The sequence below is a fragment of the Pinus tabuliformis genome, chromosome J (assembly GCF_031772625.1).
Source record: "Pinus tabuliformis cultivar Carrire ecotype Pingquan chromosome J, CPIR1, whole genome shotgun sequence".
NCBI lineage: Eukaryota > Viridiplantae > Streptophyta > Pinopsida > Pinales > Pinaceae > Pinus > Pinus tabuliformis.
In genome coordinates this window covers 1,019,019,642-1,019,039,938 of record NC_142295.1, presented here as the reverse complement: position 1 = coordinate 1,019,039,938, position 20,297 = coordinate 1,019,019,642, and the positions used below count along the sequence as shown (strand labels likewise).

General features: G+C 36.7%; 1 protein-coding gene across 1 annotated transcript; it reads right to left on the bottom strand.

Moving 5' to 3' along the window:
• Positions 1-4,078: 4,078 nt before the first annotated feature.
• On the bottom strand, positions 4,079-8,868 carry LOC149230323 (polyadenylate-binding protein RBP47B'-like). The gene is made up of 8 exons (XM_089378945.1): positions 8,418-8,868; positions 6,234-6,714; positions 5,933-6,006; positions 5,703-5,833; positions 5,473-5,569; positions 5,195-5,359; positions 4,870-4,976; positions 4,079-4,706 (listed from the first exon to the last, which is right to left on the bottom strand). Exons 1-8 carry the CDS (start codon positions 8,577-8,579, stop codon positions 4,622-4,624), a joined length of 1,302 nt encoding a protein of 433 aa, XP_089235071.1. The 5' UTR covers positions 8,580-8,868; the 3' UTR covers positions 4,079-4,621.
• Between the last annotated feature and the right edge of the window lie 11,429 nt (positions 8,869-20,297).

Sequence of the window (20,297 nt, the reverse complement as noted above, 5' to 3'; positions counted from 1 at the left end):
AATTCATGACATCAAAAAGAGGAGTTCTACAAGCAGCTGAAGGTACCATGATCTCCACCAAAGAACAGTGAGTTGATGGAATCAAGTCCCTAGTTAAGAGGGAGTTTGGGTACATTTCTTTTATAGGAATGAGTATATCTTCCCTAATTGAGAGAGAGAGAGAGATAAACACATCATTCTTGTCTTCATATTGTGAAGAATGGGGGATTGGGTAAGCATCTAACATTCGATACTTTTTGAGGATGAGGTAGGGCATCTAAGATAAGAGTAGTCGAAGAGAACAAATATTCTTTGAAGATTAGGAATCCAAGATAAGAATAGTCATGGGAATACATTCCCTGTGAACACCCGGGTGGGGTATATGCCTTGAGAGACAATGATGATGGTGTCTGCCAGTGATTGGTCTCACTAGCATTGTGCTCAGGCCTTGTGGATAGATAGAGTTGTTAGTCAAGGCCTTGCTATGTGACAATGTTTGTTGATATGATGCTAAACAAATAGCTTACCATTCTGACTCTTCTTATGATAATTATTCAGATTGAGAATGTCCAAGTACCTTGTATGGATTATGAATACCTCCCTAGTTAAGAGTGTTGAAATATGTAATTAGGTTTGGTATTCATAGTGACATATGTAATCATGTTATTATATATTTAATGTAAAGAGAAAAATAAATTTATTATTGTTGTTCTTGGGGCATGAGTTTCATGCTCAAGGAAAATTTATTTTCAGCTCAAGCACCCATTGAGGTCTTCTAGGTTTTTCATAAATTTAATTGAGTCATTGTCATGTATTGAAGACCCATTTGGACATGTTACATATTGTAAATAAAAAACTATTTGAGTCAAAAAACCATCCTAGACCTCGTCATGGTGCAAATATCATGTCGACCTACACATATGGACAAGTCTGCCTAAAAAGGTACAATTTGACCTAGTGAAAGACTTATAAAGGAGTCTTCCACTTCACTTGGAGAACACACATTCACGCACAAATTCATATAAGGAATATCGAGAAGTGTGAGGAGGAGAAACACTAGAAGCAGACAATTGGGCTATATTCCTCCACACATGCGAAGGTAAGGGCATCATCTTGCAATAGAAGAAACCAAGTTGCAATCACTTCAAGAATGCTGAGTTTTTGGGTCAAAGGAAATCCATCTTGCAATTCGAGTTGATAAGAAGAAGGACAAGGTCTCCATCATTCTCTCACACGTGTCGCTCAAGGTTTCTGCAAATTAATCTGTTGGAAGGACGAAGTTGTAGAATAATCTACTAGAGGGGTCAAAGTTGCAAAAGAAACTACTGGGCAGAAGAATTTTTTGGAGGTTAAAATTGCAGGACTTGTTGGAAGGAAAAGTTAAAATTTGACTTGGTCTTGGACAGTCTTGGCAAAGGGTCATAGGTCTTGGAATTTGTCAATTGAAGATTCTATAAGAAGAATAATTCTTGTGTGTTTTCCTCTCAAAAAGAGAGGTTGTGTCCTATTGTCTCATTTATTTTATTTTTGGTAATCGTTTAATGATAGAGAACACTAATAATAATCAAGTGAAAGAAGAAGATAATCAAGTCAAGTAAAAGTACATCACAAGCAATTATCAAAGTAAGAGAAATCACCTAATCTGTTTCCCCTAAATTTCTCAACAAGTCCAGTATCTCTGTAAATTCCTCTTTATTTCTTCTACTTGACATCTTCCTTGAGCACCATCTTTCCATGTTGAGGTGGTACCCCTACCAATGAAGTTCACTCATGACAAGGCAATATTAGTCTTGAAAACTTAAGGCTTCCTAGGAATCAAGTAGTTGAGCTCAACAGTCGCTAAGGGAAGACACCACTGCTCACAGGAAATGCACAATGCATTATAAGGAGGATCTCTTCAGGGTCCAACGCAGTGAGAAAGTGCAAGAGACAAAGGCTGATGAGCTTGTTGACTAAAATTGTACAGTGCACAGTGCTAGAGAGAGAGGGAGATAATGAATGTACGGGTGAGCTTCAAAGTGACTAAGGGAAGGTCTCACTTTGCACTAGCCCTGCACAATGAGCAGAGGAGGCCAAGTAGTACAAGATGATTTCACAGTGAAGGGTTCTAGTTAGTGGAGGAGGCAAGACTAGGCACTGGGACTACAAAATGTGCAATGCTTGAGGGACAGACACCTATGCTTGTGCAATTGAGGGCTACAGTGGCTCAGAGGTGGACTCACTATCCACTAGAATTGTGCAATGCACAAAGGAAGGCTCACAATGAGTGGAATTTCCCAACAATGATGATTATGATATTTGTGCATTAAGGCAAAGGAGAAAATAATATTGGATGCATATTTACATGCAATTTTATAAGCACAATCAAACTTCAAGGTTGCAATCCATAGATGATAGACAATGTTAAGAGATATGACTATCTTGTTAAGGAGAAAGTTGGAACAAAAAGGAGACCAAAAATCAAGCACTAGTCAAACCCTCTGACCCCAATATTTCATGCAACACATGATGCTCCTTATTCTATTCATCCAAGGTATTAAAGTGCATACTATTGGCCTAGATGAATGTAGGCATAATAGACTACGTAGCCAAGGTGCAATACTAGCATCTGACAAGAAATTTGAACATTTAGGTGGAAGGAAATCACTATGGATTTTATCATAAGTTTAACTCTTAACAAAGCTAACACAATTTATTTCAATAAAGGCTACTCAATGAGCATAGGATACCACTGATATCTACATCAAGGTACTGAGGGTAGATGGTGCATCAAAATTCACAAGTCTAAAATAGGATACAAAATTGACTTCCAACTTTTGGAGGAACCTTTTTCAAGAGTTACACACCAAGTTGAGTTTCAATACAATTTTCCATTTGGAGATAGATGGTTAGATTCCAAGAGCAGACCTAGGACTAGAAGATATACTCTGCATGCATGTGATGAACTATGTGAATAATTGGAATTTTCACACCACAATGATTACCACCATTAACTAAAGAAGAGCACATTCATTTGAAGCCTTGCATGGGAAGCATTACTCAACTATGCATTGGCATAACCTCAAAAGAAAAGGATAGAATAGTTAAGCAAGTGCAATAGAACATAAATGCTACACTAGATAGATAGGAGGACTATATTGATAAGAAAAAAGACAAAATGAAGTTTTCAAATTGAAGACAAAGAAGTTCCATGTGGTTGATAAAATAGAGGAAACTGGTATCAAGAGATTATAGGCCCTTCAAAGTTAACATAGATTGGTTTACTACCACATATATATATATATATATATATATATATATATATTCATGAAGTTTTCAATGTATCCTTATTTAAAAGGCCATATCATATTTTGGACCTTGATGACAAGAAGGGAGGACACAACAAAGTTCCACACAAAGGTCCCAAAGACCATGGGTACTAAAAAGCAACAACGTCAAAATTAATCCAAGTCATTTCTTCAGATATGTTGATATTGAAAGGACCATGGGAACTAAAAAGCAACAACGTCAAAATCAATCCAAGTCATTTCTTGAGAAATGTTGACATTGAAAGGACCATGGCTACTAAAAAGCAACAACGTCAAAATCAATCCAAGTCATTTCTTCAGATATGTTGACATTGAAATGGGGTGCACAATGAAGTTCCATGCCAAAACCCTAAGAATCATGGCTAAAGAGAAGAAATGTTGACATTGAAATGGGGGGCACAATGAAGTTCCATGCCAAAACCCTAAGAATCATGGCTAAAGAGCAAAGTTATTGACAAATTCGAAGTTAGATGGAGACACTTTTGACTTCATTTGACACTATTTTATTGTCTCTAATTATTTATGAGAAATATGTTAAATATTGTCTTCATTGTTCTGGCTAATGCGAATCAAGATAACCCTTTCAAAACATGCTACTGCTAATATCTTGTTTATAGTACTTTATAAAAAGCCACAGTACATGTTCCAAACGTTTGAAAATGGAAAATTTTACCATGCCCGATTAAATTAACTATGAACTCATATCACGATTATTCTTTGCAAAGTATTGTAATATTCTGTATACGTTTAAACGAATAATACAATATTCAAATTTATCCATTAATCACGGATCACATCAAAGCAATCTTTACTAACGCTGGTAGCTGTCAAGGACCATTTTTCAGATTGTTCAAAAAGTCAGCGAACTGATACAAATATACATATAGTAATTAATTATGATCACATCACGATAAATTTCCAAGACAAAGGTATGGAATTTACACCGCCAATAAGCATGCATCATGTTACATACAATTGCAGAAGACCAAAAGTTGCCATCAATTATTCCACTTTACTTCCGTGCAAATCTAATCTAATTAAGGTTTAAGGATAGCCACAAGAGGGCAGTCAAGTTGGTGAAAGCAAGAAATCCACACTAAGGTTAGAGCCTCAAGTAGGACACAGCACGCTACCCACAAGGGAACCATTGTTCTGCATGTTGGGTCAGGTGGAGCCATCGTTCTCTCCAAGGGCCATTATGTTGGGTCAGGTGTGTACAACTTAAGCAACATCCCACTTCATGGGTGGGGATATGCTCACCAGTGTTAAGGAAGCGTCTTTAAAAAAATACATTTGAAGTAACACCTAAATATCCGCTGGTATAAAACTGTAGTCTAAGCCGACAGTTCAGAGGACTTCAACCAAAAGTTTCTCCCAACCAACCAGGGCTCGTGGAGAGCAATATATGCTGCATTCAACCTGCAACCACAAAAAGCGATGAGATTTGAAAAACTCTTGCATTAGAGAAAGCATGAACAGCAAATTTTCAAACTATTAATCTGTCAAAAACTCTGAATCCAAACTATTCGTCTGACAAAAAATTGAACACAAAGACGTAAATTGTGCAGCATCAACAACTCACTTTTCAACATCAGGAGGAGCCAAAGGATCAAATATTTCCTCTTCCTTATGGTCCGGAACTTGAATGGTGTTTGTCATTCCAGCTGCTGATAAATCTTGAACCTCAGTCTATCAATGATCATTACCAGAAAACCCATTAGAATCTAAAGATGCAATATATTATCCAAGGTGTAAGAACTATAGGCCATCATAATACAGGAAAGATTAGTTTTTTATTATATCAATAGCATACTACATAACAAAGAATATTTCTCGTGAGTTCTGCAAAGCATACAAAAAGCACAAGGAATTAATCTTGTAAATTTGTAAAGGACAGCCTTGCCTACCTGTTGCTGATAATTCATTGTAGCAGGGTATGCCCCATAACCATAGGCTGATGGATCTTGCGGTGCAGCATAACCATAAGCATCATACCCCTGCCCATAACCATAGTAAGCTGCATTCCACTGATTTGGATCTGCTTGAACCTGACCCCACCCCGCTGGCTGGTCCTGCAGAAATGAGAAGAGTTCATAATTTTTAGTAAAAATATGGATCCTAATAGCAGCCAATTCTATTGACAATCACAGTTATCATGATTTAATACTTATTATAAGCTGTGTACCTGCTTGGTTGCAGGACTTCGACCCCAGGAAAGGCGCACAGTTTGCTGACCAATAACAGTACCATGTACCCTTTGCAAAGCTTCCTCAGCACAGGCCCTACATAAAAATATCTCATTTATTAGTGTATTTTTCCACAATGATACTAACGGTTTGGCAATCAAAATAAACCCACAGAATCTGCATATTGCAGCAAATTTGTGTATATAAATCAAGGAGCACATCAGTCTACCTGTTACCAAACTGCACAAATCCACATCCCTTGTTAACAGGTATTTTGACATATACAAGTTCCCCAAACTGGCCAAAGATTTGCCTTAGATCTTCCTCCGAGACAGTTGGATCCAAACCACCAACAAATATCTGGAAAGAAACTAATATTAATAATCTATCAAAAAAAATAAAATATAGTTTAACAAACAAATAAATAAACTCAGAAAGTCTATAGAGGCAGTTGCTTACTGTAGTATTGTTTAGATCATCTGATTGAAACACTTGAGCAGGTGCTGCACTATAGGTTGGTGTTTGATAGGCAACTGCATAAGAACATAAATTAATATGCATCAAATGAATGAAGCAAGAGAAAACAGACAGTTAGAAAACTGTAATATTTGAAAAGAAACAATATTCACGAACACAGTCACTAAAGTTACCGAACTAACATAAAATAAACAAGTAATACATGATATTTCACTGACATCCATAAGTTCTAACTTCTGACTGCCCCATAGCAAATGTACTTCACTAATGCTTCAAAGCATACCTTTAGGAGTGTATTGTTGTTGATAACCCACAGACTTCTTTGGTGTAGCTGCACTAATGCGCATAGGTCTCGTAGAACAATACACACCATTCATTTCCGTCATGGCACGATTTCTCTCATTCTCATCAACAAACTTAACAAATCCATAACCTTTTGAACAGCCTGTAGAGGGATCTGTCACAACCTTTGCACCTCTCACTGATGGGTATCGAGATCGAAAAGTCTCTTGTAGCAAATAATCTGTGACATCTGGAGCCAAATCTCCCACAAATATAGAATGCTCCGGTCCTGTTAAAAGGCGCCTTTCTCCTAAACCAAAGGAAGCCCAATTTAATCTATAAAGTTGCTCTGTGCCAGGCATCTGTGTACCATTGTATGTTTGAAGAATCCTCTCAGCTGCTGCATGGGAAATAAACTCCACAAAACCATAACCTTCCGGATAGCCTGTAGCTTTGTTCCGAATCACCTTTATAGAAACAACCTACAGCACCAAAATGTCCATGAAATCCAATTCAGACTATGGATCAATAAGTTTTACAGAAAACAAATCAACTGTTCAAATGCATTAACTTTATGGATTCCCTGCATGCAGAAATAGGTAACTATAGGCATTAACCACAAGAAGAACACTACAATTTGGTACTAAGCAAAGAACTTGAAGAGACTTTAAACACCCTCTGGAGACCTGATGTGCTCTATGTAACGAGATCCTTGCCACCACCCTCTATATATGCCCAGAAAAATATCAGATCCAGATCCTCCTCATATGCAAGTTGGATCCTTAATGGATCCATGAAATATACAGGGTATAACATAGATATCTGGAGTCTATAGAGGTATAACATAGATATCTGGAGTCTAAAACACGTTTGGTAGGGATTGCAATGTCATGTCTTCTAAAAAAAATGTATATTTTAATGGATACGATGATCAGTCGTACCATTATCCTAAGATGCAACAAATTCTACAAATATGACAATATTTTTGACTGTATATTTCCACAGTTGTTAGACATGGTATGGAAGCAATTTCTAGAGAAATCGCTAAATCGCTTCTACACCAAATATGACAATAAGTTCAGATGCCTAAAAGGAACTTGAACAAGATACCATTAAACAGTTCAGATCCCTAAAAGGAACCTGAACAAGATACCACTGAACCTCCGAATCTACAAACTTACCCATAATAAGTGTAAGTAGGACAATGGGACGACAAATTATCCCTTTTTCCTGGCCAAAATAACGGCAGACTAAATCACAATTCCTAACAGAATGAAAGAGTTTTTCTTAGATGAAATTATAAGTATCAGATCCATGCATTGCGTACTGCACGTGCCATTGAGGTTTTACATGATACTCAATCGCTCTGTCCAATCAGAATGTACAATTTCAGCTGATTCAAGTTAGGGAAAATAGGAAAGGGGCAATTTGTTGGCAGGAAAGGGGCAATTTGTTGGCCCATTATCCTACTCCTAATAATTATACATAGTTTTGCAGTGATATTTCCTTCCAAGGAAATTTCATACTTGAGCTGATTACCTATGGAAACAAAAGTTTAAACGTGGACACGTTTTCAATAAATTCTCCTGAGAAACACGCCCTGCGGTCAGAAGCAGCACCCCATAACTCTTGACATATTTTGGCTTTAGGTACTAAGGGATATTGTTTCCGCCAAATTCGCCCTAGACTTGTACCTAGTCTAATCTTTTTGAGATGGAACTTCTACCTGGTTTAATCAATTTTTCACAAGGAATTGAGGTGAGACAGACGCGAGCAAGAATTTGTTATTTTTCTCAGAGTTTCTTTTTTGACAGAATAAAGGATTAGTTAAATGGTAAATCACAGGCCCTTTTTGACATGGGAGTCAGGTGAGACGGGCAAGTAAGAATTGAAACTTGGTGGAGAGCTTAATACTCCCTTGACTCAAGGTTAGGTCATACATATTTTTCAAAGTTCGATTTTTTAATCAAAAAGTGAAGACATTAGTTAGATACTATATCACAGGTGGTTGATACCCCACGGCATACAAATCAGGAGAGACAAATTTCACTTTTGCACATCGTCTAACAGGCGCAAGCGATATTTTACAAGCGGTTGCTTCTGAGACCACGAGAAAACCCCAAGCTAAAACCAACAAAAAAAATCCTAGAATCAATTCGAAACACAGACGAAAATTTAGGCATACCTCTCCGGTTTGCGAAAAGCAAGTATGGAGATAATTTTCATCGACCCAATACTGCAAATCCCCGATCCACAGTGTCCGGATTTCGTCATTCGAATACTGCGGCTGCTGATACTGTTGTTGAGTTTGTTGCTGCATCATCCACTGCTGTTGTTGATGATCCATGACAGGATAATTAGTGTGAGCAAACCACAATACCCAGAATTTTACCCGAAAAATCTAAGCCAAAGAAACTCCCCAGAATCGCAACGGCTATGCGTCGAAACCGCAAAAGGAGGCCCAGACTGGTAAGGACCAAAATGGTGGAGGCAGAATAAATCGTAGCTGGCGAGTGCAGAGATTTAGGGTTTTATGGAGAAGAGGGAGGGAGTGAAAGAATGCATGGTTCCGGTTTTATATGAATGTTGGGTTTTGATCATGTCCGTATTTTCCTTTAATGAATTAGCCTAGTCGGCCTGTTAAAAAACCTAAAAGCTAGGGAAGCAAAACCAAATTTATAATTTTATCGTGTCCATAGGTGTAACACAACTATTTTATAACAGGGTTTCACGATTTTAATAAATATTATTTATTAGTAAATGGAAGATGCTGTTGTTTAGGTAGGTGGTAAATATGCTTAAAAATTGATGTAGAAGTGTTTGAATCTTGTTTTTATGGTGGAAATGGATTCAACATCATTAAAAAAATTGGTCTTTTTTCCTTAAAAAAGTGATGGTAAGAGTGTTTGAATAATGTTTTTTATGGTGGAAATAGATTCAACATCATTAAAACCTTGAGGCGTTGAAATTTTGAAGGTTCACAGGATTTCCAAAAAAATTGGTGGATTTTACCAAAATCATGCCAAAATTTCTATTGTTTTTGAGCAAATTGTACCCTCGTTAGACTAAGCATATTTAGTTTTATAAAATACTTTTTTAATAATAATAAAGATAGTAAAAATTTATCTCGTTTAATTGCTAATTTTTTTAACAGTAAAGAGTATTGATTATATTAATTTTGCGCCTGGTCACAACAGAAACTTGGGAAATTTACAATTCCATTACATGACTAGGCTTCCTAAGCTACATATGGAGGCTATCAAACGAAGCCCAATTATCCAACAAAATTTCAAAACGAGACAACACTCCTATTATTCTACTAGTATATACCCGATGAAACTGTGATAAGAGAAAAATACAGAGGAAACCAGGCATAACAACACAGATTATTCCTTAGAAACAGCAGGGTGGTCAAGGTCTAGGCTCGAGCTTTCCTCTGCAGGCGATGAATTTTGCTTGGCAAACTGCATTGGGAGGTCCTTGAGCATGCTTCTGAGCATCTCGACCTCATCTTCTAGATGTCCAATTTGTTTGTTCTTTGCCACTATTAGTTCTTGGGTTTCACTGACTGATTCCCTCTACTGTTGAAGGAACACCTGCAACTCAGCAATATCAGCACGCAATTTTGCATGTTTGTTGGTGCACAATTCACAAGCAGGGGGAGAGAAGGTCGCTAAAGGAGGGCACTTGACCTAATCATGCACACCGCTCCTTACCACCCTACCTGAGCGAGGACGTCGACAACCCTAGGGACCTGTTTTAATTTCAAACAACCAAATGAGAACCACTTCGAACTAACTTCTAGTTGCTTGCAGAGGCACCAAGTTCCTCACTGGATTTTTTGTCAAATGCTTCCCTAGATGCTTCTTCGACCGAACCAGCTTCACATAATGCAAAGGCACCCAAGTATGGGGATATGAACACCCCCCATCCTCTGCTAACATCTAAGAGCTACCCAGACCCTTCAACAGAAACCAAAGACTGTCAATTTGCAAAAGGGAGTTGAACTCCAGTGGTATGAAGAAAGTCATACTACACCCCCACGATATATAGACTAAGCCATACAAGATCCACGTGTGGCGCAGGGGAGTGGTATGCATGCCCCCAGGATCCCATGGTGGCTCCATTATTGCTTTGCTCATTGAAATGACCTTCACTTCAATCATCCTTGCCTTCGAGTAGGTGAGCCTTCCGATTTGAACCAGGAGTAGTAAATGCGGCTCACTCGCAGAGGGAATTCGCATGAAGAACACTTGAGCATACCGGTGATAAACCAAAATCTGAGGGACGGACAAGAATTATCCCACACTTATCGGATCCTTCGCACTTGGTGGCCTCACATGTGTCGATATCATAACACCTTGCATAAGGGGAGATGAAGGTTGAGTCCTCATTTGATGTGAGGTGGAGTTGTCAGAAGGGATAGCCCAGGGGAGATGAGGAGGGAGGATGATGGGAGGAGGGGCCAAGTGGCGGGCAGGTGATTTGAGGGGGGGGGGTTAGGTTCCATGAGCACTTTAATGATAAGAGTCTTAGAGGGGGGGGAGAGATATTAGAGAGGTTTGCATTGAAAACTTAGGGGATGGGTAGAAAACCTTCATTTCCATGGACCACTGCATGTCCTTCATTCAATTGACATGTCTTATTGGCTTGTGAATCCGCCTCGGAGTTGAGGCCTCTTAGAATGTGATAAAATTGTATTTTAGCAAAGAGAGGGAGCATTCCATAGGCATGTTGGAGCAGATGATTGAAGGGATGAAGAGTTGGAGTGCATGTGTTTTATGACCAAGAAGGAGTCACCCAGTATTGTCACTTCCTTAATCCCCCTTTAATAGGCTAAAAGGAGCCCAAGATAGAAGCCATAAGCTTCAACTTGGTTGTTGGACTTATTTCTCAAGCCCCAGGCATATTGGTCGACAAGTATTCCTTCGGGATTAGTGAGAATCCTTCCCCCTCCTCGCACCCCACTCATTTAATTGTTAATTGATAATAAACAACTTGTTTGCATATCATCCAAACTAATTTGTTAAGGTTTCAAAAATTTTATATTTTTTTTGAATTAAAATATCAATTAAAATATTTTTAAACATCTTTGAATTCATCATAAACTAAGAGAGTTTAATCTCTTCATATATCCCTAATATGTAAATCTATTCTATATCATAAAAATTGAAAGAAAATTTGCATTTCTAAAACTTGATCCCTCCTATCTTTTTTGAATTAAAATATCAATTCAAAGATTTTTAAACATCATTGAATTCATCATAGACTAAGAGAGTTTAATCTCTCCTTATATCCTTGATATGCAAATCTATTTTATATCATAAAATTTTGAAAGAAGATTTGCATCTCTTATCCCTAAGAAGGTCAAAATTAAATGAAGTTATAATATATATTTAAATGAATTTATATTAATATATGTACAGATTTGTGATTGATTATTATATAAATTATATAAATTATTATTAATAATAATTTATATTATTATTACATGTTTATTTTGCATAACATATTATATTGGACTTTAATTTATATTAGATTTATCATTATCATATTTTTATTTTAGATAACATACTAAATTGGATCAACATATGTGGACTTTAGTGTTATGGATATGTGGACTTTAGTGTTATTGATCCGAATGGAAAATGACATCCACCCATGGTATTCATCCACCCATAATATTAATTCACCCATGGAATTTACCTATGCAGTTATTGTAAGTAGCATCCACCCATGGTATTCATCCACCCATGGAATTTACCCATGATATTTTAAGTGGTATCCACCCATGGTATTCATTCACCCATTGTATTTTCCCATGGTATTGTAAGTGGCATCGACCCTTGGTATTTATCCACTCATGGAATTTACCCATGGTATTGTAAGTGACATCCACACATGGTATTCATTCACCCATGGTATTTACCCACCCATGAAATTTACCTGTGGTATTGTGACAAAAAAGACTATAAGTAACAAGTCCCATTTTGTAAAAGGACAAATTGTCCACCACAATGTAGCCTTTATAGTTATTATCTATTTTAATAAAAAAACTTTCTTTTGGTTTTGTTATTGTGTGTTCTCCTATTTTCTTCTAACATATCAATTTTTTAGATCTTGGGGGCCTCCCCCAGGATCCGGATCAGTGGTATAAGATTCAGATTGCGATTCCATGGGAATGATGGTTTGATGCATATTTCAGTTTCAATTTTTGCAACAATATTCAACAAACTTCAGGCATGTGTTGCGACCTCCATAGAACACTTTCTTGGGCAAAGCGGGAAGACCTTTTCTTTTTTCATTTTTTTGCAGGAATTTTCTTGGGCGATGAATTTGTAGATCATATCTGAAACTTTTGGTGCGAATTTTACAAAAATAAATAACATATCTGGATTCCTTGCGAAAAAATATCCAAATTCAAAAAAAAAAGGATGAGGGAGATATCGTTGATTAAAAATCAACTATGTTGCAGATATTTTTATGATGGCAATTCATAGATGGCGGCTCTCCTATCATTTTTTTCATTTTTTGTGCAGAATTTCAGAAAAATGATTGTAGATCTGAGCTCTCTCGAAAAATCACCCAATTTATAAAAAAAAAATGGTTGAATCAGAGTTCGAATGAGGGAGATATCGTTGACGTAAAATTAACTATTTTTTTCAAGACTTTTGTTATGGCAGGACAGTTGCAGCGCGAATCTGAGTTTCTAGAGTGTCCAACATTCAGAGTGGGTTCCCTTTGGAGATGTACTCTCCCACCCCGCTTTAATAGGCACCTGCTTCATATTCATTAGTTTTAGCCTAGCAACATTCGACTTGGGTTCTTTAGAGACGTGCCCTCCCACCCCAGGCTATGTAGACACCTACTACTTCATCAACAGTCAGTGTCATAGTTATGGGTCAACCACACAAAATCTTTGTCATCAAAGTCCATTTTCTAGGCCACACATTGTTAGTATCACAGCTGGTCACAAACATTATAGAGTATCTCTATCCTCATATCTTCGTTTTTCATGGTTACAGGTAATCCACAAACCCACACTTCATCGAAGTCCATTTACTAGGCCGCACACTATTAGTATCATAGTTGGTCACAAGCATTACATGGTATATTTATCCTCAGCTCTTTGTTTTTCATAGTTATGGGTCATCCACAAACCCACACTTTATTGAAATCCATTTGCTAGGTCGCACATTGTTAGTATCACAGTTGGTCACAAGCATTACAGGGTATCTATATCCTCGTATCTTCGTTCATCACAATTATGGGTTAGCCACACAAAATCTTCTCTTCAATGGCTCTTCATATTCAATAAAGGCTTCTCAGGAGGGAACTTCATGCAATGGGGATCATTTTTTCTTAAGGAGGGCAAAATGATTCGAATGGAAAATGGCATCCACCCATGGTATTCATCCACCCAATATTCATTCACCCATGGAATTTACCCATGGTATTGTAAGTAGCATCCACCCATGGTATTCATCCACCTATGGTATTTATCCACCCATGGAATTTACCCATGATATTGTAGTTGGCATCCACCCATGGAATTTACCCATGATATTGTAGGTGGCATCCACCCATGTGGCATCGACCCTTGGTATTCATCCTCCCATGGTATTTATCCACTCATGGAATTTTCCCATGGCATTGTAAGTGACATCCACCCATGGTATTCATTCACCCATGGTATTTACCCACCCATGGAATTTACCTATGGTATTGTGGCCAAAAAAGGCTATAAGTAACAAGTTGCATTTTGTAAAAGGATAGATTGTCCACCACAATGTAGCCTTTATAGTTATTATCTGTTTTAATAATAATAAAAAAAAAAACTTTGTGGTTTTGTTATTGTGTGTCCTCCTATTTTCTTCTGGCATATCAATTTTTTAGATCTTGGGGGCCTCCCCATAATATCTGGATCAATTATGGATATAGGATTGAAATCACAATATTTTCAGTACTAGGTTGTAAGTAAAATGCACCTTGCTTCTCTTCATGTAACTAGCATACAAATAGTAAAGAACAAAAACATTGAAGGGTTTAGAGTGGTGGACACATTGTAAAGATATTAAAAAGTTTGTTTTTAGGTTGACTTACACTATGGAGTGTTGTTTTGAAAATTGTCTTTGTGTACTACCATGCGATTTTGCCTTGGATGATCTTTGTGAGTATGCACACATATTTGATTGGCATGGGTTGTTGATGTTTCATTCCATCATGCACATTGATTAAACTTGCCACTAAGCATTTAAGATTATGCATAAAAGCCTCTTCGCTTGATGACTCGCTGACTAGGAGGTAATTCTCATTTTTCTCTTGACCCTTTGTACTTGCTTCGAAGTGAATATATTCCTTTACTTGACACTTAGTGTTCTATTATCATTTCTCATTTGTTAAGCACATACCTTCCTTCCAACATCGAGCACACAACTCAAGCAAGCCTTTTACAATTATTAAATTTGGATTTAGGTGTTCTTCTTATTCTATCTCCCTAGTTCCCTTGCTTGATAGACTAAAACGCCATTAAACATTGCTTTGCTCGATAGTCGTTTAAGACCCTTATTATTCCATCCACTAAGGGAAAATTTTAGGGGCTAACATTCGAAGGTTGGCTAATTTTCCATGCTTTAAAAAAAAAGATTCATCAGTTTCCATTTCCTCAAAAAAAAGATTCACCCAAACTTTATAGTATAAAATTATTTTATATTAAAAATCACCAAATTTTTTTAAATATTATATAAAATCATTACAAATTTGAATACTTTTACAAAATATTATCAAGAATTTTATTGTTTGTGTATCAAAGACTACTAATATTCTCCAATATTTTTGAACTTTAAAATAAGTTTCCATGTTTTAAATATTTCTCTGTTATAACCCTCCTTAATCTCAAACAAGCTTCTTTATTCCCAATTTTGAATTTTCCCTTTACTTATTCATGCTTTTGATTCCTTTACATAATGATTATGCTAATTACTTTTTTTTCAAAAAATGGGTAGCAATTTTCATTAATAAAGCTGGAAACAAGCTAGGTCCCTTACAATGATGGAGAACTTTGTCTCAGATTTGTGCAAATATAAAAAGAAAGAGACCCTATTTCTACCTATATTATTTATATATATACTCTTTACATCTTTCAGACTATATATTTTCCAAAAAACTCCACAGTACATGACTATTTGACAAAACATAAAATTATGATTTTATAAGACAACAACTACCCGCGACTTCCAGGCTCGAATTCTTCCTGAGCCACCTCAGATGGCATGCCCAGTTCCACACTCCTCCCAGCACCAAGTTCCAGTTCTCGACTTGCAGCATCAGTGTTTCCCTCTTCCATTGGAGCAGAGCCTTCACAAAGCCCAAAAACCTCCTTCAGAACCCCCACAATGGCCATCTCCACTCGCAATTCAATATTGTCCACTTTATGTTTCAGGTTCAAAACACTAGTATTCAAGTTTTCCATTGATTTTTGGAGCAATTCCATGTCCTTCCCGAGACTAGATAATTGAGAAAACACAATAACCATGTTTTCGTTGATCTCCTTTACAACAAGCTTGCAAGAATTGTCAATAATTACCACTTCCATTGCTCACAGAAGCCATTTTCCTTGCAATTCTCCCCTACACCAAAGTAATTCGATAATTGAGTTGCTTCAGCCAACTACAATATATAATCGCCTGATCCTTACCAACATTCCTTCCCATCTTGTCAAGCGTAAATGCATTTCGTTTCTACAACATAGCCAAGCCACCTTCCGCCCTCTTCATCATGCCAAATTCCTCTCGACTCGAACCACGATGGTGTTGATACTGCACTCACCTGAGATCTCATTTAATAACCAAGGGTAGAGATCCCACTTGTCTTGTATCATGACCGACATACTCCCCCACGCCCCCCTGTTCTTTAATTTCCATCTACCAACATCCTCTCCCGAGGAGCTCCTTCATATCCTCATAATGCTATCATATTTAATTACATGTTGTTCCTCGTTAATTCATGTGCTCTAGTTGTGATCCATAAGGATTATGATTAATGTTTTAATTAAGGGACATGACATGTAGCACTATGATGATCTATGAGTAAGGTTCCTTGCTCTAATTCCACTCCTTTATTGGCTTGGACATCCGCCAATTGGTTATTTTCTCTTTTAACATGGAATATTTTGAACTCTTCTAATTTTCTAAGGAGATACATTATCCTTATGATTAATGGAGAGGTTTATGAATCAAGAAGGCCTTCATTTCTAGAAAGACATATACATTTTTGGATAACCACCATTGAATCACCTAGATGATCAAATTCTTGATGCCTTTAGAGATGTTGATATGCAGACCTTGTCAGAGTGATAGCACTTCTGCTTGATTGTTCGTGGCTTTCCCCAAACCCCCAAGTGAACTTTATTTGAGATTTTTCTTCGAGGTTTAAAAGCACCCCTCCTACACCAACCTCCCCAAATGATTATGAGTTACTTTTTTAATACTCCATATCTATCATTTCTAGATTCTTACCATGCTTCGTAAACAAATACTTAGCCAACTTTCATTTTTTCCCTTACATATCCATACTTTTGATTCTTTTACATTAGCGTAGATTCATCTTAACTCTGGATCTATCAAGCACTGAGAGGGATTAAATCTCTCAAGGTGAAAACCTCTTTTTTTAGTGTAAAACTTGAGGAAAGGTTTGCAGCTCGAGAGATTTGATCCCTCTCTACTCTCAATAGATCCAAATTTAAGATAGATTAGGTTGGTTTAATTATTAATAATTAATAATTATAGTTATAATTTTATTTTTATCTAATTTCACCAAGTCATATATATATCATGTAGTTTGACCGAGTCAAATGTTTACATAACATAACAAGACATTACAACATCTCTTCCATACTAGGCTGGAGAGCACCTCTCAACACAATAATGAATATGTTTATTGCTTCTTCAATACTTGATATTTATTATTTCTCAATTGGTATCTTACTTTAATTTTCTATTTCCTCTTGTTCATCTTCCATCCAATAAACGAGCTAGCCTCGGCCTAGGCTCAACCTAATCACAACAAAAAACTAATTATATTTTCAATATATACTTTATAGTTTATTAAATGACATTTGAATTTCTGTGATTTTTTTAAATTACATTTTCAATATATATTTTATATAATAATATTTTAAATACAAAAGAAATTATGAATATCAATTTTCCATATTTTTAACTTCACAAACAAAGGTGTCTCTTATACGGGGAAGAATGTTGTTTGCCCAAAGCATTAGGTTTTCGACTTTTGTAAGCAATTATGGCATCTTGCCATTTATAGCCTATGGTTGTGCGTCCGAGAGAGGAAGTCAGCGGTTGATGGCAATTGAGGAAGAAAGGTATTGTAACAACTAAGAACAAGTTTGTTGGCAAATTTGGGCATATGTTGGAGAGGTCTAGTCGCAGTCTTCCTCGCAATTTGGGTTTTTTTCATCGCTCTCATATGGCAGATCAATGAGATCTAATGGCAGAATATGCATTAGCAAGAGTATGTCTTTGGGGAATACTAACAAATCTAGAGGAAATGAACAAGAAGAACAATTATAGCCTTGTTTGCATGCATTAGTTGCTCTTGTAGAGCATTGAGTGGCAACACCTCTGCATGCAGGCGGGGCCTCCCAAGTAGCGACACCCGATTGTTAGGTTTCCTTGAGACATTGACCATGAATTCTCTCAGACGATTCCCAAGTCCTTTTACCTCGAGGGTTTGGACACTCCTCCATCACCCCACTCTGATATGGATGAAAGACAAACAAATCTAGAAAAGGACCAAATTCATATTTTCATTAAAAATACTAACAAAAAATCATCCCTATTATGGATTGGGGAGTCAGATCTAGTGGAAAGTTTGAAACAACACATTAAGAACAAATTAGGCATATTTATAATTCATCAATTTTTATTATTTGAAGGGAAGTTGCTTCAGGGATACTCCTAATGAAGGACGATGGAAGAATTTTACCATTATTTTGAATATGACGTTGTGCAATCCAAAAACTTGGGTGAATCTTGTTGAGAAATCAATATGCTTGTAGATTAGGGTATATTTCTCTTACTTTATAATTGCTTGTTAGTATTTGTTGGCTTCTGATTTATTTTATAATGTTATCTTCATTAAACAATTACTAAAACATAAAACATGAAGATCACAGAAGACAAAAACACAAAAATATAAGCTCCAAGTCAGGGAAAAACATCACAATGGGGAAAACCCAAAAAACTCATCTTCTTATATAATTAGATCAAAGTGAGAAATCCAAGACCCAAAAACCAACCAAGACCTCCCATAAGACCCAAGTCATCATTCCTTCAATCCTTCCTCAAGCAAGTCAAACCTAACAAAGTCAATGTTGGTCAACGCCTTAAAAAATTGGTCACATTCTGAATTTTTCGACCCTACAATAACCCTAAAGTTTCAACCATGTAATAGTTCAAAAATATCACGTGTGGGAGAATTTAGGGCAAAAATCACAAGATTATCTCTTTTGGCCTTCTCCCTCTCTTCTTTGATTTTCACTCTTTTTCCTTAGACTTTCTTTGATTTTTCTTCTCTCTCTTTCACAAAAATCGAAGTTGTGTGTTCATATCCAAATGAGGTTGAGTTTCACTGTATTTATAGTTGTTATAGGAGGTCGAATTTGTCCCTTCCAGAGATGACTTGTTCAGATAGGACTAACTTGGCTCTTGTGGGAGACACAATGACTCGTTTTGACTCAAAATAAAATTTTCTTTTTCTTACAAACAGTCCAAATGGGACTTTGACTCATGACAAATTTTCTTTTGACTTAAAAAATCCTAGAAGCATGAAGAACATGCTTTGATAATAATAATAATAATTTATTTTTCTTATTTTTCTTTTACATGAAATATATAATGACATAAGTACAATGATAATTATGAAGACCAAACCTAGTTACATTTTCCAACACTCCCTCTTAACTAGGGAGGTATTCATAATGACTCAACATGATACAGGGATACTCTCAAATTGAAATATTCTCATAATAAGAGTTCAGATTGGTAAGCATCATCATAACCAACATTGTTAATTACAAAATAACAAAGCATTTTCTGACAGACTCTATCTCTCCACTATATTAGAGCATAATGTTGGGAGGCATCTATTTGGACACCACCACTGTCTCCCAAGGCACATACCCCATTCGAATGTTCACTAGGTATGTCCTTACAAGACTATTCTTATCTTGGATATATTCCCCATCCTCAAATAATATCGGTCCTCAGGACTACTCTTACCTTGGATTCCCAATCCTTAAAAAGTATCAATCCTCGAGGCTACTCCCCTCTTGGATACAATTCCCCAAGGAGCATCTGTCCCAGATGCTTATTCAATCCTCCATTCTCCATACAAGTGCCTTCACTAGGCGTACAACTGTTAGTCTCAGCCATATTGCATGACACATGGAGAATATGGTGTCCCTCATCACTGCCTCTCAACCAGGGAGGAACAATCATGGTACTCATCAAAGCATCAACTACATGTTCTTCGGGGAGATCTATTGTAGTTGCTTGGCTCCTATTTGTATCACATCATAACGAGCTTCAACCTGCCTAGACTTTTGTTAATATTCACGTAGCTCTAACATGTCATCAAGTAGTTCATCAAACATCTTATGGAGCCCAAAATTCTTTATCATTGATCAGACAAGCCTTCACATATTCTTTCTTCGTGATAGGGTTTTTCCTTCATGCCTTTTTCAAGGAATTATATCATCTTCCACTAATCATTAGTAGTATCTTTGTCATTAATAGAACCTATCAAACCAATTAATGTAGAGCTAATTATAGCTCCCCCTTTTCAGCTGAGGACAATGACCTTATTTTAGACTAGTATCGAACCCATCATATCATCAGGTGATAAACAAACTATCTCATGGCTTCTTGTATCAATTTGTTGCTTTCCTGCCTCTAAAGTGTACACACTTCTATTGTATATTCTTCCTGGAAGTCATACCATATCCCAAACATTATGATGTCATTCCTCATTATCAGAGTTTCCAAAA

What these genes read in the sequence shown, in the direction of transcription:
- LOC149230323 (XM_089378945.1), bottom strand. Translation starts at nt 8,579, where the DNA reads ATGGATCATCAACAACAGCAGTGGATGATGCAGCAACAAACTCAACAA. An exon ending in ACAACAATACACTCCTAAAG is followed by an intron (nt 6,007 to 6,233) that starts GTATGCTTTGAA and finishes GTTCTTATGCAG; the next exon opens with TTGCCTATCAAACACCAACC. An exon ending in ATGATCTAAACAATACTACA is followed by an intron (nt 5,834 to 5,932) that starts GTAAGCAACTGC and finishes GTTTCTTTCCAG; the next exon opens with ATATTTGTTGGTGGTTTGGA.